The following is a 26250-nucleotide window of genomic DNA, read 5'->3' on the forward strand; positions in this document are numbered from 1 at the left end:
AGCTTGGGTAATGGTAGGACTCAGCCTTGTTTGTTTCCCATCTCTCTTGGATCATCTTCCTTTGTTGCCTGATGTTTTGTATTCTGAAAACTGTGGTTTCATGTATCTTGTTCAGCTTTTGGTATTTCAGGTGGGAGAGTAAATCTTTACTCTGTTACTCCATCTTGGTTACAAGCAGAATCCTACCCTGCAATTTTAGTAACTGCGTTGTGTGTACTGTGGTCAGCTACAGGGCTCTCCATCCTATACTGTGCAGTCTTTTCATACCTACCTAAATGCAGAATTTTGTAGAATCCTATGTATCTTGGGAGAGAAAGATATAAAGAACTAATATAATACAGTGTGATTTCTATGATAGTGGTATGAGCAACATATAATGTAGGAGTCCAAAAGAACTAGAATTTTCTCTGGGGATCTTTTAAATGCTTATTCTGTATCTGAGATTAGCTGATCAGTTGGACTCGGTTCCATCTTCAAGTAGATAAGCAGTGCTTTATTTATATGTGAGATGTTTACATAAATGTGGAAGAGGATAGAAGACAAAGCCCTGTAATGTTGCCACTAGAGATTTGTAATCCAAATTGACTTTGTTCCATTAATCATCACCCTATGAATATGGATGTTTAACCAGCCACTTATCCATTTATGCCATCATCCAGACTGTATTTCTCCATTTACCTCGTTTATCTGCAAGTCAAGAGTCTTTTTGCGCAAGAGACTCATGATAATTGTGGCTTATTACTTGAAGCCTCATGAGAAACTTTATTAAATGTCTTCTGAAATCAGAATTTTCTACTTGTTTGCTCTACTAGTTTGTTAAAATAAGGAAATGTGATTGCTTTGGCGTGGCTTTTCCATGCTTTTCGTGTCTCACGTGGGTCAAAATATTTAAATAGGTTGTGGAGCGGTGCTGAGAATTTATGTCAGGTTCCTAGAATTTGATTTTTCCCACTTTTGGGGGCAATATTTATTTTAATCTCCTGTTGCCCATCTGATTCTTTATTTATTTTTGAAGATTATTGATGACAGTTCCCCAGTTGTTCATTGTACTGAAATATACTGTTAGTTGTTTTTGCTGTATGGTCCAGTGCATGGCTCATTTTCATAAGTGTTTCTTGGGTCTTTGAAAAACATGTGCATCCTGTAGTTGTTGAGTGCAGTGCTCTCTATGTCCTTGATTGAGTTTACTGTGTTGCTTCAGATCTTAGAGCTCTATTGAGTTTTGATCTGTGAGATCTGTTATATACTGAGAGATCTTAAAATATCTCCCTGTGATTTTGGATTAGCTTATTGTTTCTTTATGTATTTTGAGTCCATGTTATTAGATGCATACATCTTTTAAATTGTATTATCATCCTGGTGAGTTAAACCTTAGTGGCATTGGATTGTTGTCTATCATTATTTAAACAAAGAAAAATGACTTTGCTACAGTTTTATAATCACTTTTTGATATGAGGTTTTGAATCAGTCCAACTTTGTGTTGCCTGTTTTTTCATTCAGGTTATCAGTTGATTGGGAGCCACTCTGGGGTGAAGCTTTGCAGGTGGACAAAGGTATTTGTTTTTATTCAAATATTATTTCTGTGTTATGCAACTTTTATATGGCTACTATATGCAACAAATTTACCATTTTAAAGGTATAATTTACATTTAATAAAATGTAATGATTTTGAATGAATTAGTTAAGAGTTTAGCTTTTTCTTAACCTTTTGGTCACGACGCATGGCATGTGGGATCTTAGTTCCCCGACCAGGGATCAAACCCGTGGCCCTTGCATTGGAAGCGTGGAGTCTTAACCACTGGACCGCCAGGGAAGTCCAAGTTCAGCATATTTTGATGGATGTAAAAACCCTTATCCACCACCTGAATTAAGCTATAGACTACTTTCCTCACGCCGATAAATTCACTTATGCCCATTTCTGGTCAATACCCCCTCCTCCACAGCCAGGCAACAGTTGTTCTCGTTGCTATCACTGTAGTTTAGTTTTGCCTGTTGTAGAATTTCACATGAATAGGATCATATAATGTGTAGCTTTTTGCAAGTCACTTCTTAAACTCAACATAAGGTTTCAGAGATTTATCCATATGTAATGTGTATCAGTAGTTCATTCCTTTTTATTGGTGAGTACTATTCAGTAGTATGAGCATACCATAGTTTTCAGTCTGTTGATAGTTATTTGAGTTGTTCTCAGTTTTTGGCTCTTATGAATAAAACGGCTATGAATGTGTTTGTACAGAGGTTTTTTGGTGAACGTATGTTTCGATTTCATTTGGGTACATACCTAGGAGTGGAATTGTTAAGTCGTAGGGCAGGTATACATTTAACTTTATAAGAAACTCCCCATCTGTTTTCAGTGTGGTTGTACTGTTTTATACTTGCATCAGCAATTTATGAAAGTTGCTACATATTCTCATCATCATGTGGGATTACACATCTTTTTCCTGATGAGTGTGAAGTGGTACCATTTTGGTTTTAATTTACATTTTGCTGATGACTATCGACGATGAGGAGCACCTTTTCATGTGCATATTGGCCTTTCATAGTTGTGAAGTGTCTGTTCAGATATTTTACCCAAGTTGAGTTGTCTGACTTTATATTATTGACTCGTAGGAGTTCTCTATATATTGTGGATATGAGTGTTTTGCCTGATGTTCAGTATGATTATTTTCTCCTAGTCTGTGGCTTCCTTTTTCATTTTCCTAGTGGTATCTTTAAAATTTTTTTTTTTAATTAATTAACTAACTTATTTATTTTTGGCTGTGTTGGGTCTTCATTGCTGCGTGCGGGCTTTCTCTAGTGGCAGCAAGCAGGGGCTACTCTTCATTGCGGTGCACAGGCTTCTCATTGCGGTGGTCTCTCTTGTTGCGGAGCATGGGCTCTAGGCACGTGGGCTTTAGTAGTTGTGGCACGTGGGCTCATTAGTTGTGGCTCATAGGCTCTGGAGTGCAGGCTCAGTAGTTGTGGCACATGGGCCTAGTTGCTCCGCGGCATGTGGGATCTTCCTGGACCAGGACTTAAACCCATGTCCCCTGCATTGGCAGGTGGATTCTTAACCACTGTGCCACTAGGGAAGTCCCTCTTTTGAAGTTTTTAATTTGAATAAAGTCCAATTTATCATTTTTTTGGTATGGTTAATATTTTTTGTATTTTAAGAAATCTTTGTCAGCTTTTTTTTTTTTTTTTTGCGGTATGCGGGCCTCTCCCTGTTGTGGCCTCTCCCGTTGCGGAGCACAGGCCCCGGACGCGCAGGCTCAGCGGCCACGGCTCACAGGCCCAGCCGCTCCGCGGCATGTGGGATCTTCCCAGACCGGGGCATGAACCTGCGTCCCCTGCATTGGCAGGCGGACTCTCAACCACTGCGCCACCGGGGAAGCCCTGGAAGCTTCATATATAGTTTTAACTTTTATGTTTGGGTCTGTGAATTAATTTTTATGAATGGTATAAGGTAAAGGTCAAGATTGTTCCTTCCTACCACCAGCCCCCTATATGGATATTCGGGTGTTTTAGTATCATTTGTTGAAAAAGATTTTCCTTCCACCATTGAATTACTTTTAGGACTTTGTAGAAAATTCAGTCAACTATATGGGTAGGCCTGTGTCTGGACTGCTCTTATGCTGTTGCATTGATGTGTTTGTCTATCCTGAAGCCAGTACCACATTGTCTTGATTACTCTGGCTTTGTAATAAGTCTGAAATCATGCAGTGTAAGTTCTCTGTGTTGTTTTTTAATTTTCAAGATTGTTTCCCCTCTTCTGGGCCTTTTGCATTTCCATATACATTTTAGGATCAGCCTGTGAATTTCTGTTGTTTGTATTTGTTCTGTTTTCTTAGATTCTATATTTGTCTGTTTGTCATCTCTTCACCACAGGGTCAATTACATGAACTGTAATTTCTTATTTTCTGCATTCTTGATGCTCTGCAGTCGTATAGAGACTGCCCCTCCCCGGGGCCAATTCCTAAAGATTAACAGCAGCTTGCCTCGAGCATGCCTTTCATATGTAATTCTGAATCTGTAGCTTTCAGCTACCTCCTTATCTAACTCTCTCACATACCAAGCCAATATTTTCCCTGTCCTAAATCATCCCAGGCCCAGCTACCAGAAAACTGGAGATAGCCTTGTAGCTCAAAGCCCACTGGAATAATTCATACTAGCCAGTCCTGCACTGTTTACTTTGCTCTGCCTTTCCTTTCCTGAGGAAACCCCAGTAAAAGCTCTGGCCCAGGCTTCCCCCTCGCTCCTCTGTCTCCTGAACAAACCCTGTGTGGTGTGGTGTGCACCCTTCTCTTGGGATATGTAAGTAATATATTCCTTCAATAGCATTGGCCTATGTTGGCACTCAGTCACCTCCATAAATTAAAATCGTATGGGCACAAATAAGATAGCATTAAAAATTATTTTATTTTTAAATGAAAATACAGTGACAGTATTGTTAGTTTCAGATATATGACATAAGTTGACATTTGCATACGTTATGAAAGGATCACCACGATAAGTCTAGTAACCATCTGTCCCCCTACAAAGTTATTACAATATTGTTGACCATATTCCTTCTGTTGTATATTATATTCCTGTGATGTATTTATTATGTAGCTGGCGGTTTGAACTTCTTAATTCCCTTCACCTGGTTTGTCCATCCTCTCTCCTCTCCCTTCTGGCAATGACCCATTCTCTGTATGTGAGTCTGTTTTCATTTTGTTTTGTTTGTTTGTTTTGTTTTATAGATTCCACATATGAGTGAGATCATGTGGTATTTGTCTTTCTCTCTCTGACTTATTTTACTTACCATAGTACCCTCAAGGTCCATCCATGTTGTTGCAAATGTCAAGATTTCATTCTTTTTTATGATTGAGTAATATTCCATTGTGTGCGCGCGCATGCGCGCGCGCGCACACACACACACACACCCCCTACAGTTTCTTTATCCATTCCTCTATCAATGGACACTAAGGTTGCTTCCATATCTTGGCTTTGTAAATAATGCTCCATTGAACATCAGAGTGCATATATCTTTTCCAACTACTGTTTTTGTTTTCTTTGGGTAAATATCCAGCAGTGAAATTGCTGTATCATATAGCAGTTCTATTTTTATTTTTTTGAGGAACTTCCATACTGTTCTCCATAGTGACTGCACCAGTTTACAGTCACACCAGCAGTGCATGAGGGTTCCTTTTTCTCTGCATCCTCTCCATCACTTATTATTTGTTGTCTTTTTGATGATAGTGATTCTGAAAGATGTGAGGTAGTATCTCATTGTGGTTTTGATTTGCATGTCCCTGATGATTAGTGTTGTTGATCATCTTTTCATGTGTCTGATGGCCATCTGCACTTCCTCTTTGGAAAAATGTCTACTCAGGTCCCCTGCCCATTCTTTATTTTTTAATTTTTATTATTTTTTTTTGGCTGCGTTGGATCTTCGTTGCTGCTTGCAGGCTTTCTCTAGATGTGGCAAGCGGGGGCTACTCTCCATTGTGGTGCGCAGGCTTCTCCTTGCGGTGGCTTCTCTTGTTGCAGAGCCCAGGCTCTAGGCGCAAAGGCTTCAGTAGTTGTGGTTTGCGGGCTCTAGGGTGCAGGCTCAGTAGTTGTGGTGCACGGGCTCAGTTGCTCCGTGGCATGTGGGATCTTCCCAATCCAGGGATCAAACCCATGTCGCCTGCATTGGCAGGCGGGCTCTTAACCACTGCTCCACCAGGGAAGCCCCCCTGCCCATTCTTTAATCAGGTTGGTTGGTTGGTGGTGGTTGTTATTAAGTTGTATGTGTTTTTATGTATTTTGGATATTAACCCCTTATTGGATATATTGTTTGCAAATATCTTCTCCCATTTAGTAGGCTGCTTTTTTTGTTGTTGATAGCTTCCTTCACTGTGCAAAAGATTTTTAGTTTGATACAGTCCCATTTGTTTATTTTTGCTTTTGTTTCCCTTGCCTTAGGAGACAGATCCAAAAAATATTGCTAAGATTGATGTTAAAGGGCATGCCACCTATGTTTTCTTCTAGGAGTTTTATGGTTTCAGACCTTACATTTAAGTCTTTGATCCATTTTGAGTTTATTTTTGTATATGGTGAGAGAAAATAGTTGATTTTGATTCTTTTGCATGTAGCTGTCCAGTAATCCCAACATCATTTACTGAAGAGGTCGTCTTTTTCCCATTGTGTATTCTTGCCTCCTTAGTAGATTAGTTGACCGTGTAAGTGTACGTTTATTTCTGGGTTCTCTATTCTGTTCCTTTGATCTGTGTGGGTAGATTGGAAACAGAACTGGTAGTAAGAGTGGTTGAGGGAAGTGAGGTGGACCTCTGGTGACACTTGCAGAGTAAGATTTAAAGATGACAGGCACCCCCAAAATAAACAAGTTCAATTTCAAATAATTATTGCAAGATAGATTTCTCATCATTGTGCTATAAAAATTAATACATAAAATGACCACACTAACTTTTTAAACAACTTTGATTAGTGAGAATCCTGCATTTCATATGTCTGTTAACTTAATATTTGGTTCCAAGTCTACCAAAAGCATCTCAAATCTCTTCTGTAATGTATTTATAGGTGACACCTACAAATGTAACATGGGATACAGGTATTGTGTTGGTGACTTAAATACTAGAAACAGCATTGTTCTCTGTGACATGGTTTTTCAAAATGCTGAAATTTCTTATAAAAGCTTTGCATCAAAGAAAGTGTTTTCTTTCCTCATTTTACATAATAGCTGCATTCCTGGAAAATTCAGTGTATGGTAACATGTGCAGAAGATACTTCATTGGTAAAATGAAGTTGGAATCTAAGCTTGGATGATTATAATAGGTTTTTCACAAGTATGGAGGTCTGGTGAGTCATTTGAAAGGAAGTGGATTAAAGGACACTTTTTGTGTGTGTGTTTGTGTGTGTGTGTGACTATCTTAAGCATTTCAGGAGATGTGAAACACTTGACCCCTCCCTTACTTTTTGCCAGTAGGGCCTCCCAACCATTTTGATAACAAAAGTATTTCCACAAATTTCCAAAATACCCCCCGGGGTAGTGTTGGCCCCATTGAGAACCTCTGCCCCAATCCATTTTCATTGCCAGCCTCGAAGTTCAGGTTGTCCTCTTGAACATTGCAGGTAGCTTTTTTCCCTCTACTTCTGACTTCCAGTGAATGCCCTCCCCCTCCCCCGCTCAATTTATCTGACATTAACCAGGTTAATCTCAAGTTCAGTTCTCATTTAGCCATTCCGTTTTCACAGCCTATGGTGGCTCTTCATTACTTCTTACTCAGTATTCAGTTCGGATGTGTAATAGGCATCTTGAACTTAATGTGTCAGAAACGGAATTCCTGAATCCTCTCCTAAATCTGTTCCCCTCAGTCTTCACTCCAGCAGTTTATGGCAGTGCTATCCTTTCAGTTGCTCAGGCCAAAAACCTGGGAGTCATTTATACTCTTCTGTTGTTTTTTTGTTTGTTTGTTTTTTTACCCTCCCACATCTATTCTGTGAGCAAATCTTTCAAAATATATCCAGAATGCAACTACTTACTTTTCACCTCTTGTACTCTTATACTTTGGTCCAAGTCACTGTCATGTATCCCTGTTATTTTTTATTTTATTTTTTTATTTTTTTTTGCGTTATGTGGGCCTCTCACTGTCGTGGCCTCTCTCGTTGCGGAGCACAGGCTCCGGACATGCTGGCTCAGCGGCCATGGCTTATGGGCCTAGCCGCTCTGCGGCATGTGGGATCTTCCTGGACCAGGGCACGAACCCGTGTCCCCTGCATCGGCAGGTGGACTCTCAACCACTGCGCCACCAGGGAAGCCCCCCTTTTATTATTTAAGTCATCTCCTGCCTGCTTTTCCTGGTTCCATTCTTGTCATCTCCACTGTCTGTTCCCTACACAGCAGCCAGATGTCTCACTCTTTCACTCAGAACCTCCAGGGGTTCCCATCTCACTCAGTCTGGTCTGCCATGCTCTGGTCCAGCCTTACTAGCCTTCGTGCTGTTCCCTGAATACACTGAACTCAGACTCCTCTGTGGCTTTTTGGTCTCTGTCTGCTCACTTAGATCTCTGCTCAGTGAGCCTCTATCAGAGAGGCTCTCCCTTGACCGCCTGATATAAAATAACAACCTTCCCCTCCTATCCCCTTACACTGCTTGGAATTTCTCCATAGCAATTATTACCACTTAATAGATTATATCTTGTTTATTGTCTGTCTCCTCCCTTCCCTTTTCAGGTCCTCCCCAACCTAAGAGTCTTTGTTTTTCTTTCCAATACCAAAAACAGAGCCTGGCATGTAGTAAACATTTGTCAGATGAATTATATAAAGCCCTGAACCCGAGGAAGACCCTACTTAGTGTAGTTCTGATCTACTTGTTCAGTTTTATTTTGTGTTTTAACCTTCATACATCATGTGCTGCTTCTCTTCCCTGCTCTGATCTCCACCTGACTGAATCCTACCCATGTGTACCAGTCAGGAAAACAGAAACCATCCTGGGTATTTTAGCAAGAACAGATTTAATAAAGTAAATTAACTGACTGCTTACAAAGCCACTGAAAGGCTTGGGGTAGTGAAGGTCAGAGAGAACTGCTTGCTTTGAGAAAGTCGAAAAGTGCTGGACTCACAGGACACTGCTGGAAGTGACCTGAGATGCTGGCAACATTAAAGCAAATGTTTCCCAGGAGCTTGCTTGGAAGCTGCTGCAGACTCAGTGTTTGTTGTATGCCCTTGTGTCTGCCAGCTGCTGCCAGGGAGGAATAATGGTTTCTCCTTTCTTGCCATCTAAATCTTGCATAAATGCCTCTTCTTGGTGGAGTCTAAATCAGAACCCCTTGGGCAAGGGAATCTGAGAAGTAGGGTGTTAGGGCTCCTTACCCCCTGCTTAGAAGCGCAGGCACAGGACTCAGGATTAACAGCATGGTCTACCTCTTTGGATACTCAGCATCTGTACACACCCTTCTACCTGTATTTATGTTTTCAATCCATAATATAAATAAAACATTTGTGTGTGCCTAACCTGTTGCAACTGTTATTCATGCAAGGAAGGATGTACTCACCCTCTCCTTTCACTCTCTTTTGAGATCCTCTAACCTAAGGATGACATTATAAGGTTAACCACCACTGACCCATCTTATATAAAACAGTTGGAGGGGAGGAGAAACAATTATATATATCCAAACAAGGAAGATAATGTGTATATTTATAACTCTGCTCATATTCACACTTGGTCAACTGGTCATGGTTGGTATTTATACCTTCCTTCTTCCACGGGGCAGGCCATGTTCCTCTGTGCTCTATCAGTAATGCTTCCTTATCAGGTGTGTGATTCTGTCAATGAAGAGTTTGAGCCGGTACTGGCCCCTTCTGCAAGCTTTTCTGAAGTTCTCCTACTGTAAATGAGAATACTAAAGAGATGTTCCAGAGATCCCCTTGGTTCTTGACAAAATTTGTTTCTATGGCATGAGATGCTCAAAGGAGCCAGGGGCTAGTGTTAACTGTGGAGAGTCTGCTCTTTCAGGCTACAAGCCAACAAGTCACCTGGCAGAGTTTCATAGATGTTGGTGGAGGACCCAGGACTCCTGGGTCAAAGACAAAGCACAGCAGGCAGATTGAGATTCATGTCCAGTTGCGGAGACAGATTTCTGCTGCTTCCTGCTCCTTTGTCTTTCCTCAATCCTCCTCCTGTTTGTACTTTTTTAACAGTTTGTTTAACCAGTTTAGAATTTATTTTGCTCTGTTGTATGAAATAAATAACTAAATCAAGGGTTAGCAAACCTTTTCTTAAAGGGCCAGATGGTGACTTTATAAGGTTTGTGGGTCATACGATCTCGTTGCAACTTTTCACCTCTGCCATTGTAGCCCCAAAGCAGCTATAGATGTAAGTAAACAGATATGGGTGACAGTATTCCAGCAGAACTTTACTTATAGTAAACAGGCAATAGCCTGGCTTTGGCCCATGGGCTGCAGTTTATTGACCTCTGCATTGAACTCTCCATCCCCTGTCAAAAATGGAAGAGTCTGAAACTTTACCCTACTTGCAGGCTAGCAAGTTAGCCTGCCACAGGTTCATGGATGCTGGCAGAAGGCAAGTACAGTTTATTACTCATAGTAATAGCAGTAGCCAGAATATTATCATTTGCTCTGTTTCCTGAGCCCCGGTTCCCATAAAGCAGCACTAGGAAGGCCAGGTGTAACATCTGCACATACATTGTAGGAGAGGAGCCCCAGGCTTAGGGAACATCAATCTTTTGTAATTGGCAGTAATCCTGCCTGACCTTTGCCCTAGAGGGACACATCTTCATTATACTGAGCAGTAAACATACCCATCATTTGCCCCAGAGGGAGACACTGTATCTTCCAAGGCTATTCACTATGTAAAACTTTTTGAAAAGGTAGTCTAGAAAAAGGGCAGTCAGGGCCTCTGCTTGCAGGACATTCAGAGAAACACCCATGGAGCATTGCCTCCCAACACCCCACCTCCATCCCCACCAGGTTGATGTACGCAGAGCCTATCTAGCAGTGGTATCTTGCATTCATTCAGTGTGGATCTGCTGGGCTACAGTTGTATTTTCGAGGTTGTATTGCTCTTATTTGCCTCGAGGATAAGAATTCATGCATTAATGAATCTGAGGTTATTTATAATCTTTTTCTCCTAGGTTCATAACATGAAAACTTGGTTCTAAGCCTGTATTGCTCTCATGTGTTTTCTTTTTGCACCCAGCTTATCTACTAATTTTTAGATATGGGAGCATTTCCTTTCAAAATATAATGTCTAAAGACTTCCAGTCTGCACAAGATGGCATAAACCTTTTTCTCCTTGCTCCTTCCTGCTATGCACAACTCTAAACCCTGGAAAGCACAAGAGGCAACCAAACAAGAACTCTGGAATGGGGTAAGAGGAAGGCTGACTGGTTTGGGACCCCAGCACTGCAGGAACAACAGAGCAGCAGGATGTCTTACATCCCTCCACCTAAAGAAGAAGGCAGCCCAGACCCTGTGTTTACTGAGCCTTAATCTAGCAATAGAAGGCCACTCAGTTAGGCTTGTTTCTCCCTAGTATGGACTGGGAGTCCCTCTGACATATTCAAGTGAGCCCAGAACCACTGGCAAAGGGGATCAGTTGGGAGCCCCACCAATAAGCAGCTGGGACAAGTGCTTTCCTTCCCTGCTGGACCGTAAATTCCCCTCTCCTGCTAAGAGATACCAGGCGGTCAAGTACAAGTGGAAAGAGAGAGACTCCTCCTTACCACCTTACTCCTGCAACAGTCGACCTGGCCTGTGAAATATTCTCCATGCCTGCTGGGCCCAAGACTCCCTTCCCCCTCTGAGAGATACCATGGTGGCTGCGTGGCACTGGCAAGAGGGACACCACCACAAGAAGTGGCCCATCTGGGGAAGCCAAGCCTCTTTGTTTGTGTGTCCGGAGACTTCCCTCTCCCACTCAGAGTTACTGGGGCTGCCCAGGGCCATTGGCCAGAGGGACTCTGCCACACGAGCAGCCTGCTCTGGGAAGCCTGCTGGCCTGAGACTCGCCTCCTCCATTGAGAGACCTCTAGTGGGTCACCCTGGAGAAACCTCTTTCACCCACTCTGATGCTACCAGCGGAGATCAATGGGAGCCCAAGCAAAATTTCAATGCAAAGCCTCTGAAAATTAAACTGCCGTTGGAGCCACAGCATACAAAAATAGTCCAGGACCTGCAGGCTCAACCTAAACAAAGTGCCTGCTGCTAAAATGAAAGAATGAAATAGGATCTAGAGCCTCCTAACATAGTAGACAAAATGTCTAGGATGCAGTAAAAAAAAATCGCCTGTCATTCCAAGAACCGTGAAAATCACAACTTGAGCAAAAAAAGATAATGAACTGAAACCAACACCAGATGAATCAGATGGTGGAATCATCTGACAAGGATTTTAAAGCAGCTGTCATAAAAATGCTTCAGCAATCAGTTACAAAGTCTCTTGAAACAAATGAAAGAATAAAAATCTCAGCAAAGAAATGGAAGTTATAAAAGGAACCAAGAAGGAATTATAAAATTGAAAAAATACAATAACAGAAATAAAAACTCACTGAATGGGCACAGTAATAGAGTGGAGATGACAGAGGATAGAGTCAGGGACCTTACCAAATAACAGAATGATCTGTGACCAGGACAAGTCAATAGAATTTAGCCAATCTGAACAGCAGAGAGAGCCAACTCCAAACAGGATAGAACCAAGGACATCCACATGGAGATACCCTAAAATTAATGATCTGAAAACTAAAGAAGAAAAATGTCTTGAAAGATGCTAGAGATAAACAATGAACTAACATCAATTTGATGTCAGATTTCTCATCTGAAATCATGGAGGCCAGAGGGAAGCAGCACATGGTTTTCAAGTGTTGAAAGAAAATAACTGTCAGTCATGATTTCTGTGACTGGCAAAACTATCCTTCAAGAATGAAGATTAAATAAAGACATTATCAGGTGAAAGAAAACTGAAAGAATCTGTTTCTAGCAAATCTTCTCTTAAAGACCAGCTAAAGGAAGCTCTTCAACCTAATGAAGTGATAAAAGATTCTTAGAGCACCAGAAAGGAAGGCAGAATGATGGAAAGAGCAGAAGTATGGGTACAAACAGTAAATGATCATTTTCCTTATAACTTTTATAAATCATATTTGATGATTGAAACAAAAATTGTAACACCATGTGATACTCAAGACAATAATATTTAATTTAAAAGAGGGAAAATTAAAGAGATCTGAATGGAAGGGATGTTTCCACACTTCACTTGAAGGTGGTAAAATGTTTTTACTGGTAGACTGTCATAGGTGTACTAGTATGTATATTTTTATACCCAGAACAACCACTACAAAAACTATACAAAGAGATACACTCAAAAACAAAAAAAAATTAAGATGGAATCCTAAAAATGTTTAAGTAACCTGTAGGAAATCAAGAAAAGACTAATAGGAATGAGAATCAGAGGGAACAAGAAACAAATAATAAAATAGTAGACTATTTTAGGGCTAATTCATAAATAATTACTTCAGATGTAAATATTCTACATATATCCATCAAATGATACAGGTTGGAAGAGTGGATTTAAAAAATGACCCAAATATAAGATGTTTACAAGAAACTCACTTCAAATTCAGTGACATAGGTAGGTTGAGTAAAATGATAGAAAAATATATACCATGCCAACAGTTATCCAAAAAGCAGGATTGCCTGTATTAATACCAGATTAAGTAGACTTCAGAGCAAAGAAAATTACTAGAGACAGAGAGTGACATTTTGTAATGATAAGAAGATCAATCTACATTATATGAATATGTACCAAACATCAGAGGCTCAAAATAAATCAAGCAAAAGCTGACATAGTCGAATGGAGAAATTAGAAAAAAAAAAAAAGAAACCAAACCCACAGTTATAGTTGGTCACTTTGAAATTGCCTCTCAACAACTGCTAGAAGTACTAGACTGAAAATCACAAGGCTCTAGAAAATCTCAACAGTAGAGTTAACCAGTAGGATCTAGTTGACATATAGAGAACATACCACCCAGCAACAGGAGGATATGCATTTCTTCCAAGTGCTGATGGAACATTCACCAAGATAGACCATGTCTTAGGCCATAGAACAAACCTCAGCAGATTTATAAGTATTAAAATCATACAGAGTGCATTCTCTGACCATAATGGAATCAAACTAGAAATCACTAATAGAAACAAAAGGAAAATCTCTAAATATGTGGAAATTAAACATACATTTCTGAATAAGCCTTGGGTCAAAGAGGAAGTCTCAAAGGAAATGAAAAAATACATAGAACTGAATGATGGTAAAAAAAAAAATTATATCGATGTATAGGATGCAGCTCAAGCAGTGCTCAGAGAGAAATTTCCAGCAATGCATACTTATATTAGAAATGAGGAAAGATCTCAAATCAGAAACCAATGAAAATCTAAGTAAACGTAAATAAAAATCTAAATGTAAATCGAAATAAATGTTCATGGATTGAAAGACTCAATATTGTAAAACATCAGTTTTGCCCGAATTGATCTGTGGGTTTAATGCAATTCCTATTAAAATCCCAGGAAGGTTTTTGTAGAAATAGACAACTTATTATAAAATTTAAAAGGAAAGGCACAGGAATGTAAAATAGCTTAAACAATATTGAGGAAGAATAAAGATATGTCCAGATATTACAGATATATCCAGATATTACAGATATTACAGATATTACAGCTTACTGTATTGCTACAGTAATCAAGACGGTATGGTGTTGGTGGAGGGACGGACACGTAGATCAATGGGACAGAATGGAGATCTCAGAAACAAACCCACAAATATGCTTAATTGATTTTTTACAAAGGTTCAAAAGCAATTCCTTGGAGGAAGGATAACCTTTCCAACTAATGGTGCTGGGGAAATTAGACATCCGTAGGCAAAAAACCAAAAAAACCCCACTACCACCAAACCACATACACCAAAAGTACACACACTGACACATACACACACACAAACATACATAAAATACATACATAAAAATTAATTCAAAATGGGTCAGGACCTTAAATCTAAAGTGTAAAACTTACAGAAAACAGGTTTTTTGTTTGTTTGTTTGTTTGTTTTTTGTGGTACGCGGGGCTCTCACCGTTGTGGCCTCTCCTGTTGCGGAGCACAGGCTCTGGACGCGCAGGCTCAGCGGCCATGGCTCACGGGCCCAGCCGCTCTGCGGCATGTGGGATCCTCCTGGACCGGGGCACGAACCCATGTCCCCTGCCTCGGCAGGCGGACTCTCAACCACTGCGCCACCAGCGAAGCCCAGAAAAGTTTTTAAAAGAAAAACATGCCATGCTTCTCACATGTGTCTGTCCCTTTATCCTTTTAGCCTTTCAGTATTCAGTTTGGGCATCTCACCTCTGAGGAGTTCTCATTGGTCCTGGAAGGCTGAGCCTGGTTGGTCATCTGTCCCATGGGCTCCAGTAATACCATGCTGGACATTTGCCTTTTCTCTGCTTGCCCAGCATCTGAGTGTTTTCATGTTTGGGGAATTTCCCATTAAACGGGCTTTGTTTGATGTGAGGGCCCACTGCCTGCTGCAGAAGCTAAGGAAGACATACTGTTTCCTGGTACCACGTTGTGGCAACTTGGGTATAAAAGTGTCATCTAGGATAGTCATTCTTTTCAGCCGGAGACTTTGAGTGTGGAGTGAGTGATGGAAAGGGACTGGGACATGGAGAACTCATTCTTGTGCTGGTGGCAGCAGCATCTGCCATTCAGGGGTGGTGCTGGTGATGGTATCCAGAGAGGGGTGGTGTCTGTAGTATATGGCTTCCTTCGTTCTTGCCTTTATAATGGGTCTATGAGCTGTGAAATCCTTTCAATAAATTCTTTTTCTCTTTAGCCAAACTCCGTTTCTGTTGCTTGCAAAAGAATCGTAATTGATTCAATCAGACTGTCATAATAGTATTGCACATTTTTCTTGCTTACTTGCCATTTCCTCCAAACAGATCATGGGTAGGGGCTCTGTCTTATTAGTCATTGTACGTTCAGTACACAGCATGCTTGAAGTACATTAACTAATTGCTAAATAATGAGTGAAACATGCAAGTCTTCAGCTTGGTTTCTCCATTGGCGTGATGTTGATATTTAGTGGTAATTACTCTGTGACTTTGGCATGTGGTGGGCTTTGTAGTTTTCAGTGTTACTTGCAAGATATAAATATTTTGTTTGCCTTCTTGAATATTTTATTGGGAACTTGGAAGAGAGTTTGTAGAAACAGTTATCCTGAACAATATTTTTCGTTCACTCTATTTTTCTTAGTGTAAGTACTAAGTGAGATGGACAGGGGAACCCCTTTTATCAGGACCAAAAAATAAGACTTTGTGATCAACTGACACAGTAGCAAGCTGGTAGATTTTATGTGGACAGCATTGTAATATCAGTACACTGGTGTATATTATACACTGATATATATGTGTAAAGGCTCTCCATCTATGTCTCCTCATTTGTTGTTCCCATTGTTAGTTCCATAGTATGTCAGTCACTTAGGCTCAAAACCTCAGTTATCTTGGATGACTTCCTCTGTTTTGCCCCTCTAATTGGGGATGGCACTGATTGTACCTCTGTAGTACCCTTCCTGTTTCCTCCACTAATGTTTTGAGACAAGTCACCATGACCTTTCTTGCATAACCTCCTCACAGGTTTCACTTTTACTGAATCAAGCCCACCTTGCACAGAGCTCCTAGACGGATCTTTCTGATGATACCTCAGGAAGCTTGATAGTATCTTGTGATTCCAACCCTGAGTTGATCTGCAGTGTTTCTTCAAATTACCTTTCTTACTGCACTTCCCGTGGTTTTACCAATCACCTATTAAATAGTGTTCTTTTCTGGAATAATCTGTTTCTTGTGTACATGCTGTTTGCCCCCTCAACAGTCTCAGTATATTCAAATTCTACCATTTGGTTGACATAGAATATGCTCCAGGTTGCATTCCTTAACCCACCCTCCTTTGTTAAATGCAGAGATACTCTTTCAGATGAGCGCTACACCGCCCCCCCTATTCTGAGAGCCTGTCTTATCTCTCCTTTGGCATTATATATTATTGTACTAATATTTGAGGCAGTTGGGTGGATTTGAAAATGAAAGCATCCATGGTCCTCCCTATAGAACTTTCAGAGTTAATGAATCATAGATTTATCTCATTAGGTTGTAGAAAACCCAGAGCAGTATCAAAACCCAAACACCATCAAAACACTATAAGGCTTTAATGTTAATTTTCTGCCTCATGCAGCTACCAGTAGGGGTACTTATGCTTACGAAACGCATGGTTTCTTCTTTAAAATGATGCCTTGGTGTTTTGTTTCCTTGCTGTGAGGACTTTATTCAAATTATCGTTTGTTTTGTACTTTCACAGTCTATGCTCCGAGGGAGAGGAGGTTGCTATAAACATACGTTCTATGGCATTGAAAGCCATCGTTGCATGGAAACTACCCCGAGCTTGGCGTGTGCAAATAAATGTGTCTTCTGTTGGCGGTAAGTAAAAATGAATGGCCATGGTGACCAAATATGTGATGATCTGTAATAATCAATTTCTGCCCAACACTGTACTCAGATTTACCTAAAGCTCTGTTGTTTCTGTAATTAATCCCCTTTTTCATTCCTAATATTATATTTATGCATTTGTTGTTTTTTTTCTTGATCAGTTTTATCAGGGGCTTGCCAATTTTTTTTTTTTTTTAAAAGATGCTGCATTAGGTCTTCATTGCTGCATGCAGGCTTTCTCTAGCTGCAGTGAGTTGGGGCTACTCTTTGTTGCGGTGTGTGGGCTTCTCATTGTGGTGGCTTCTCTTGTTGTGGAGCATGGACTCTAGGTGCGTGGGCTTCAGTAGTTGTGGCACGCGGGCTCAGTAGTTGTGGCTTGCAGGCTCTAGAGCGCTGGTTCAGTAGTTGTGGCGCATGGGCTCTAGAGCGCAGGCTCAGTAGTTGTGGTACGTGGGCTTAGTTGCTCCACGGCATGTGGGATCTTCCCGGACCAGGGCTTGACCTGTGTCCCCTGCATTGGCAGGCGGCTTCTTAACCACTGAGCCACCAGGGAAGTCCTGCAAAAGTCTTTATTACTCCATTTTTGGAAAGATATTTGCACTGGGTATAGAATTCTGAGTTGACAAGTTTGTTTCCTTTATGCATTCTTTCAGGTGTCATTATAGTTTCATCTGGCTTATTTGTTTTCTGATGAGTTTTCAGAAATAATTTTTAACCTTTGTTCTTAAGTAGTGTGTCCTTTTTCTCTAAGTTGAAGGTTTTCTTATTTTCTTTTGTTTTCATTAGTTTAGATACTGTATTTTTAGGCTGTTTTTTTTTTTTTTTTGCGGTACGCGGGCCTCTCGCTGTTGTGGCCTCTCCCGTCCGGAGCACAGGCTCCGGACACGCAGGCTCAGTGGCCATGGCTCACGGGCCCAGCCGCTCCGCGGCATGTGGGGTCTTCCCGGACTGGGGCACGAACCCGTGTCTCCTGCATCGGCAGGCGGACTCTCAACCACTGCGCCACCAGGGAAGCCCTAGGCTGTTTTCAAAATACCCTGGTTGTTGTTTTGCGAGTTCCTTCGATCTGTGGTTAATTGTTTCTCATTAACTTTGGAAAATTGTTGGCCATAATTTTTCTACATTTTTTTCTGCTTTGTTCCTTTCTGGGATTTCAATTAGGTCTTCCCATTGCACTGCCTCTCAGAGAGGGTCTTGCAACAATATTCTACTGGTGGTCGTTACTGGATGCTTGTTGGCCTGGTGTTGTATGGCTGCGAGAGGGCTGCACGTTTTATATTGTCCCGAGTAAGTCTCAGTCTTGGCCAGGCACTTGCCATCTACCCCTCTCTGCTAGGTGTCATGACTCAAAATAAGTTGTAAACTACAGCTATAAATAGCTGAGCTTTTTGTAGGAAACCAACCCTGATTTTATAATTATATGGACTCCTTCATAGGAGGTAACTAGCTGAGGTTTAATGCAGGGAGTCCTTTAGAACTTCTGCCTCTGTTTTCTAGGCACCACACCAATCCAGTGGGTACTGAATGGCGGTGGAAGATGGACCAGCCTGAAATGATCTTAAAGGAAGCCATTGAAAACCATCAGAACGTGATGAAGCAGTTTAGAGGTATTTATTATCCCTCTACAAAGGGATGCTAATAGCCTGAATTAAATTGGCAGAGGAATTGCCTCCTTTGGCAGGATTTTGTCCTTGCTGGCAGTTCTCATATAGGAAAGTGAAAACTTTGTAGAAATATTATATATGTCTTGGCCTTTTTAGTTTTTACTAATAACTTTATATCTTATATGATGGGAGAATTAAAAAACTTAATTCAAAGCTTAGCTATTTATAATGTGGTACACTCAGCCTGTGAGTTTTGCCTGGGAGTATGTCCTCATTCTTCCTAAAAACTTTTGCTATTGTTCTGTCTTGTTGGGTACAAAGCAGCCTTGTGGATGGACTGAGAATTTTAGAGCACTGGAAAATTCTTAAGTAATATCAGTTGGTATTGGGAAAGCATTTTTGAATAAATGCCTTACAAAAAAGGAGGGTTAATATTAATCAGATTTCCTCCACATGATCCACAGTGATGTGTAGAATTCTGCCACTCAGTTTCTAGAATTTCCTGATCCAGTTGTGTCTCATAGTTCAAAGTATTTGACTCTACTGGAGATGGCTGGTTCTCAAGCTTTAGTGTGCATCAGAATCGTGCATTAAAGTAGAGATTCCTGGTCTCCTTCCCCAGAGAATGATTCAGTAAGTCTGAGGTAGCAACCGAGAATGTGCATTTTGAGATTTCCTGGTGGTATCGATGTTATTGAACTGGGGACCATACTTTGAGACCCACTACCGTAGATAGATGTGGAGGACTTGTAAAGTGATATAACGACAGCTGCAGATGATCAACTGAAATAAATCTATTAGGTTCCCTGTTAAATGTGCATGCCTCTGTCTCCACCTGCCACTTGTTAGTCCTCTCCTCTTTATCCTTTCCTTTCATATACAACAACAAAAAAGATGAATTCCAACCATGGTTGTTTTGACATAGGCCCTCTTGTGGTGCTAGCATCATCAATGGGAGTCTTTATAAACCCCAGGAATTAGCATTTTGAAGATCAGGTGATTCTTTGATGCGAAGAAATTTGTTCGGTCAGGTCACTGCTTCTTGAGGTCTCAGTGCTTCTGATGTTGTTTTCCTAACATCACCCAGCAGTTCTCCAGGTCTCAGCAGACACTGCCTGGGTGTCCGACAAATTTAATTCAATCCTGACACTGTCTGGAGATAGCATCAGGCCCCACAGGTTAAGGATTCAGTCCTATAAGACTGCCCCCCACTTCAGCTGCCAATCACAAGTCTGGGATGTTGCCTGTGCTTCTGACCAACTGGCTATAAATTGGAAGTTCCCACACCCTCCTCCTTGGATTCCTGGTTTGTTAGAGTGGCTCACAGAACAGAGAAACATTTACTTATTTTTGCCATGTTATTATAAAGGATATATAGAGGTCACAGAAGAACAGCCAGGTGGAGAAGTACATCTGGAAGGGTCCCAAGGCCAGGAGCTTCTGTCCCCATGGAGTTGGCCACCCTCCTGGCATGTTCACCAACCCAGAAGCTCATCAGATCTTGTTCAAGAGACTATAGAGCTTAATTTGTAGCCCCCTCTTCCCTTTCTCACAGGTCTGTGTGGTTGAAAGTTCCAGTCCCTTAAACACTTGGTCTTTCTGGTGACCAGCCCCAGCCTGAGGCTACTTAGGGATCCTGCCCTATGTCACCCCATTTGCATAAATTTAGGTATGCTCAAAGGGGGCTCCTTATGAAGGACAAAAGACACTCCTACCACTCAGGAAATCCCAGGGGTTCTAGGAGCTTTGTGTGGGGAACCAGGAACAAAGACCAAATCTATTTGTTATTTTTTACCGCGGTACTTCTTATTACTCTTCTGATTTCCTAGGAGAAGTTGGGAAAGCAATGCAAATAATGATTCAAGATCAATAATAATTTATAAAGGATAGTCAGTTATACCTTTATTTTATTCTTTATGAATTTTCTAGGGAAAGTTGCCCTGTACATATTTGTGTGTGTCTGTGTATGTGCTAACCTATTGTACATCTTCAGAGATGCTAATAAATATTTTAATATTTCATCTTGGCTTTTAGTCTCAAGCATTTTTTTTTTTGAACAAGTCATTTTCTCTTATTTGGATAAAGCAGTGTCTCTTACCAGTCTTTTGGAAAATTAAATGAAACTGTGTGGTGAAGAACTAGGAAGTCTCCACATCAGGAATTTATTAGCTTTTCTTAGACTGTTTGTTGATTTAGTTAATATTATTGATTGTTGATCTTCAAATAAACCATATGCCTTTTAAATAAATTTCAAGGCAAAGTCTTGTTTTCTTTTGGTTAGTTACTAGTCAGAATTCTCCAGAGAAACAGAGTCAACACACCCACTGTGTGGGTGTGTGTATATATATATATAGATATAGATATAGATTGATAGAGTGAGATTGGCTTAAGGAATTGGATCATGTAATCGTGCAGTTTTGGCCAATCAAAAAGATAGATAAAAATAATCCATTGGGGTAGACCAGCAGGCTGGAAATTTAAGAAGAATTGCAGTTCAGATGTAGAGGCAGTCTGCTGGCAGAATTCCTTCTTGCTTGGGGGAGGTCAGCCTTTGTTCTTTCAAGGCTTTCAGTTGATTGGGTGAGGTCCACCCACATTAGAGAGGGCAGTCTGCTTTACTCAAAGCCCACTGCCTTAAACGTTAATCTCATCCAAAAGACACCTTCATGGCAATATCCAGAATAATGTTTGACCAAATATCTGGGCACCATGGCCCAGCCAAGTTGACAGATAAAATGAACCATCCCTGGTAATAATATCAGAAGCAGGGAAATGCCAGTAATTTTGTCTTTAGAGTCTAATCAGTTTGTTTTGGTTTAGTGCCTAAAGAGTCAGTTGAACCCTTAAATAATGGGGTGATGGCTGAAGATGTGTGTTTCCTGGACATCTGGGAATCTCCCTGAATAAACTGTGTCCCAGGGGATTTGTATGGGAGGAAGCAGTCCTGAGGAGTAGACATTCATTTTTCCATTCCGAGATGTCCTTGATACAGAACGACAATCTGAGTTTTGACGGTAATTTTTCTGACAGGAGTATTTTTGCAAGTGCACTTTAAATGGAAATAAGAGATGAATAAATCATGAGGCTGCCTTTCTTCACGTTAATAACATGTGTTAGGTGAGGTCGGTGAACACTAGTCTTTGTTGTCTGCCTAGCTTGTTGGAGGGTGCAGAAAGGTATACCTGGTTAGTAACCTTGTGCTTGCCTTTTTTTTTTTAATATTTATTTTTATTTATTATTTATTTATTTATGCTGCGCTGGGTCTTAGTTGTGGCACGCAGGATCTTTAGTTGCAGCATGCAGACTTCTTAGTTGAGGCATGTGGACTCCTAGTTGCAGCATGCATGCGGGATCTAGTTCGCCGACCAGGGATCGAACCCGGGCTCCCCCCGCCCCCCACATTGGAAGGGCGGAGTCTTACCCACTGGACCACCAGGGAAATCCCACCTTGTGCTTGCTTTAATCAGTAGGTATCTCAGATGGTTTGTCTTTAGGTATCCATGGCGTAAGAGACAAAAGGGTTTTAAAACATATATATATATATATATATAGTCTTGTAGGGGGAGGACAGATACAGGATTGCAGGGAGAAAGAAAGAGCATGTCTGTGAACAAGTGAATCCTGAGTAGGGGTGAGAATGCCTAAGGGGGTGAGGGTAATCCCCAAACATTCAACAACTGCCATTCATTTCATCCTTAAAAATAGCTTTGATAGAGTATCTACTTTGCCCTTGTAATTCTCACAAAGGATTCTTTTTGCATACCTTAATTAATTGACTTGACAAAATGTTACCATGTCAGCAAATCATGTCTTTATATAATCGACAATAAATTTTCTAGAACGGTTTCCAAATTGGAACTGGTTGATATTTGTACACTGACACTCTTCAGGGTACCAAAGCAGTTTTTCTTTAAGGTAGTAGTAGAAAATAGGTGTATATTTGAAGGTGTGATGGGCAGTAGACAGGTCGGCACATGGGCATAAAGGAGCTCTCATTATATTTTCACTAAGATGAGAACTTCCTTAGTTTCCAATTTTTGGATGGTGGTGACTATTTGTTAATGCTTTTTACTTTATTCTGTGCTTAATCAAGACATTACTTTTTTGAAAATCTGTCTCATTGCTATCATAACCAAAGCAAATCCTGCTGTGAAACTATAGTATTAGAAAAGGAAAAAAAAAAAAAACTAGTTACCAAAGGATGAAATACATAATTTGTAAGAATCCAAAGTTCTTCTGGAAGACTGGGGTGGTCTACGATACAAAAATGTTAATTTTTTTCTTTTTATTATAACTTTGGCAAAATGATAGAATTTTAATATCTCAGAGTATTATGTTTTCTATGTTCTTGGCTCTTGGCAGTAAGTAATCTGGTGTTCAAATTGATGGTTGTTTACTGTGGGCATTCAACTTGGCAGTGAGATTTTATAACTTCACTCAGTCTTTATCAATGGTTATAATCTAAAGTTTTCTTTTTTAATGAACCTGAATTCCTCCTGCAATCAGTGAAATCTCTATATTCTATCTTTTATTCATCCTTAAGGGTATAAATAAAACAGGTCACCCTCCTTTCTGGATAGTCAGCTTCAGGGTGAGGATGGTGAGACTAATGCAAGTGACTCTACCTCTTGTGAACCGAGTGCCATCACCTGGGTGCAGCTCTGACACACATCCTACTTTTGGATGGTAAAGATGCAGGAATGTAACTAACTCTAGATTTCATATCAGCCCCTGGTGGAGAGTCTATTATTTTTTCCTAGTTCCACATTTATTCCCTTTTTAAAATTTACAGTGCTTTATTTTTACCCTTTAATATACCATGGTTATTTTTCCTTACTAATAACATGAATTGATCTGATTTCTTTTTTTAAAATTATTATTTATTTATTTTATTTATTTATTTTTGGCTGCGTTGGGTCTTCTTTGCTGCATGCGGGCTTTCTCCAGTTGCGGTGAGCGGGGGCTACTCTTCGTTGCTGTGCGCAGGCTTCTCACTGCGGTGGCTTCTCTTGTTGCGGAGCACGGGCTCTAGGCGCGTGGGCTTCAGTAGTTGTGGCACGAGGGCTTTAGAGCGCAGGCTCAGTAGCTGTGGCGCGTGGGCTTAGTTGCTCCACAGCATGTGGAATCTTACCGGACCAGGGCTCGAACCCATGTCCCCTGCATTGGCAGGTGGATTCTTAACCACTGCATCACCAGGGAAGCCCTGATTTCTTTTTTAATCTAAACTTCTTAAAAAATCGTATTATGAAAATGTCCAAGCATACACAAAATAGAATGGCACAATAAACCCCCATATCCTTTTCTCCCCTATTTAAAAATTGTCAAAATTTTGGCATACTTACTTCTCTATCTCCCCTTTTTTCTTTGCTGAAGTAACTAAGACAAATCCCAAGTATCACATTTGCCTTCAAACTTCAATATGAATCTCTTTTAAACATTAGATTTTTTTCATCAACACAATATCATTATCACAGCTAATAAAATTATTATTATTTTTAACATGACTGTTTTCTTCCGGGTTTACTGAGGTACAGTTGACATATAGCATTGTGTAAGTTTCTTCCAGGTTTACTGAGGTACAGTTGACATATAGCATTGTGTAAGCATTGTGTTTTCTTCCAGGTTTACTGAGGTACAATTGATACATAGCATTGTGTCATGTACAACATGACAATTTGATATATAGACAGGCTGTGAAATAATTACCACAATATGATTAGTTCCATTTCCTTCTTAGTTTGTCATTTTCTGGGTATCTCCACTTTAGCCTTTCCTTAGAGGTCACTCATTAATAATTTCCCTTACTCTAGCTTGGAGTCCTGTTTTACAGGGTGCTTTCCTAGCCCATGATGATCACCCGCTCTCTCCTATGGGTCTGGTTCAGTCATTTGATGATCGTATTTTTGCGTAGGATGAGACTTGTTGTGCGTACTGTTGTTTTTGCCTCTGAGTGTCCAGCTTTAGCTGAGTGGCCAGCCTTGAGCACACTTTGAAGATATACTCATCTTTTAAACATTCCCTTTTCATGCATCTATTCTCAATTCCAAGGGCAATCACTGTCTTTTCACTTATTTCATTGATCATCAAAGCAGCTTTCTTCCCATGACTTTTATTAGCTTTCCCCTTTATATGCATGCAAAATTAACTTTCCATTGATTACAAGTAGGTCAGAATTACAGTGCAACTCGGCCTTTTTTCAAAATGCTCACTGCCGCCCTCTAAATACCACCATGGCAGGGAGAAATAGTTTTCAGAGAATGGAGTTCAGGTTTCTTTAGCTCAGCTTCCCATCAGTTCAGCTGACATCAAGTGAGTGAACCCTCTCTGTGAGGAAAGTCCTCGGTGCTGAAGGTGCAAATGTGAAGGTGACATCATTTGTCGCTAGATGTTTTAATCTATAGTTTAAGCTAGAAGTGAAGTAATGCGAAAAATAAAGGGTCTCCAACAGATGGTCCTCAGGAACGAGGTGTGCTGAAGTATACATCCAAAAGGAATGTCGGGGAGGCGGGGAAGAGAACACCGCCTGCTAATTGTTTTCCGAAGTTTATTTATGAAATAAACATCATAGTAGAAGTGGCTGTATCAAAGATATATTATATATGACTTTCAGCCAGGAGGGGTTCTTAGGAACATCTTTGGCCAGGAGCTATATTGTTATTTGAGAAGAAAGAAGAAAATGTTTTATTTCTGATTGGTCCAATCTTTAGAAAGAGGAATACTCACACATATCAATTATACCTCAATTTAAAAAAAGGCATAAGAAAGTATTCAGAATAGAGGGGGGGGTTAATCAACCCCCAAAGGAATAGGAATACTCTACATTGAACCTTATATCATTTTTTAAAAAAATTATTTATTTTTGGCTGTGTTGCGTCTTCATTGCTGCGTGTGGTCTTTCTCTAGCTGTGGTTAGTGGGAGCTACTCTTCGTTGTGGTGCGCAGGCTTCTCATCGTGGTGGCTTCTCTTGTTGCGGAGCACCGGCTCTAGGCACGTGGGGTTCAGTAGTTGTGGCACGCGGGGTCAGTAGTTGTGGCTCACGGGGTTGAGAGCGCAGGCTCAGTAGTTGTGGTGCACGGGCCTAGTTGCTCCGCAGCATGTGGGATCTTCCCGGACCAGGGTTTGAACCCATGTCGCCTGTGTTGGCAGGCAGATTCCTAACCACTGCACCACCAGGGAAGCCCGAACCTTATATCATTTTTATTTCTGGGTTATTCAGCTTATTGCTATGACCTTAGGATAAAAATTCTGGAATCTTAAGTTTTTGCTTTGGCATCTTTCAGTGAGGTAAGGAGTGCTTCCTAGTTAATATGATGACTGCAGTGAGTATTCAGGATCAGGACGCTGTTCAGGCTGAGAAATGTCACAAAACTTGCTTAAGAAAAAACAAAAACAAAGAAAACTAACAACGACAACAACAATAAAAACCTCCAAACCGAAAAACAAAAACAACAACAACAAAACAAAACCAAAGCAGAGTTTAGAGGTGAAAGGGATAAGGTTTAGGGAAACATGAAGTGAACAGGCTCTGTGTGTGTGAGTGAGAGAGAGAGAGAGAGAGACAGAGAGACAGACAGACACACAGTGGGAAATATCCCTATAGATTTGCTACTGAAATGTAGTGTCTGCTGTTGCCTGGGCTGTCCTCCGGCCCCAGG

The 26250-nt window shown here is 40.7% G+C and overlaps 1 protein-coding gene across 8 annotated transcripts in view; it reads left to right on the forward strand.

Moving 5' to 3' along the window:
* The window catches only part of LOC101274335 (S-adenosyl-L-methionine-dependent tRNA 4-demethylwyosine synthase TYW1), a 451923-nt gene that overhangs the window by 286654 nt on the left and 139019 nt on the right, over positions 1-26250 (forward strand). For all 8 annotated transcript variants that reach the window (XM_049699574.1, XM_049699573.1, XM_033426289.2 and 5 more), the window contains 3 exons: positions 1501-1553; positions 16863-16981; positions 18488-18597. In XM_049699574.1, coding sequence (XP_049555531.1) covers positions 1501-1553; positions 16863-16981; positions 18488-18597 — 282 coding nt within the window. The remainder of the gene's footprint in view (positions 1-1500; positions 1554-16862; positions 16982-18487; positions 18598-26250) is intronic.

Source organism: Orcinus orca, chromosome 16 (genome assembly GCF_937001465.1).
Source record: "Orcinus orca chromosome 16, mOrcOrc1.1, whole genome shotgun sequence".
Classification (NCBI taxonomy): Eukaryota; Metazoa; Chordata; class Mammalia; order Artiodactyla; family Delphinidae; genus Orcinus; species Orcinus orca.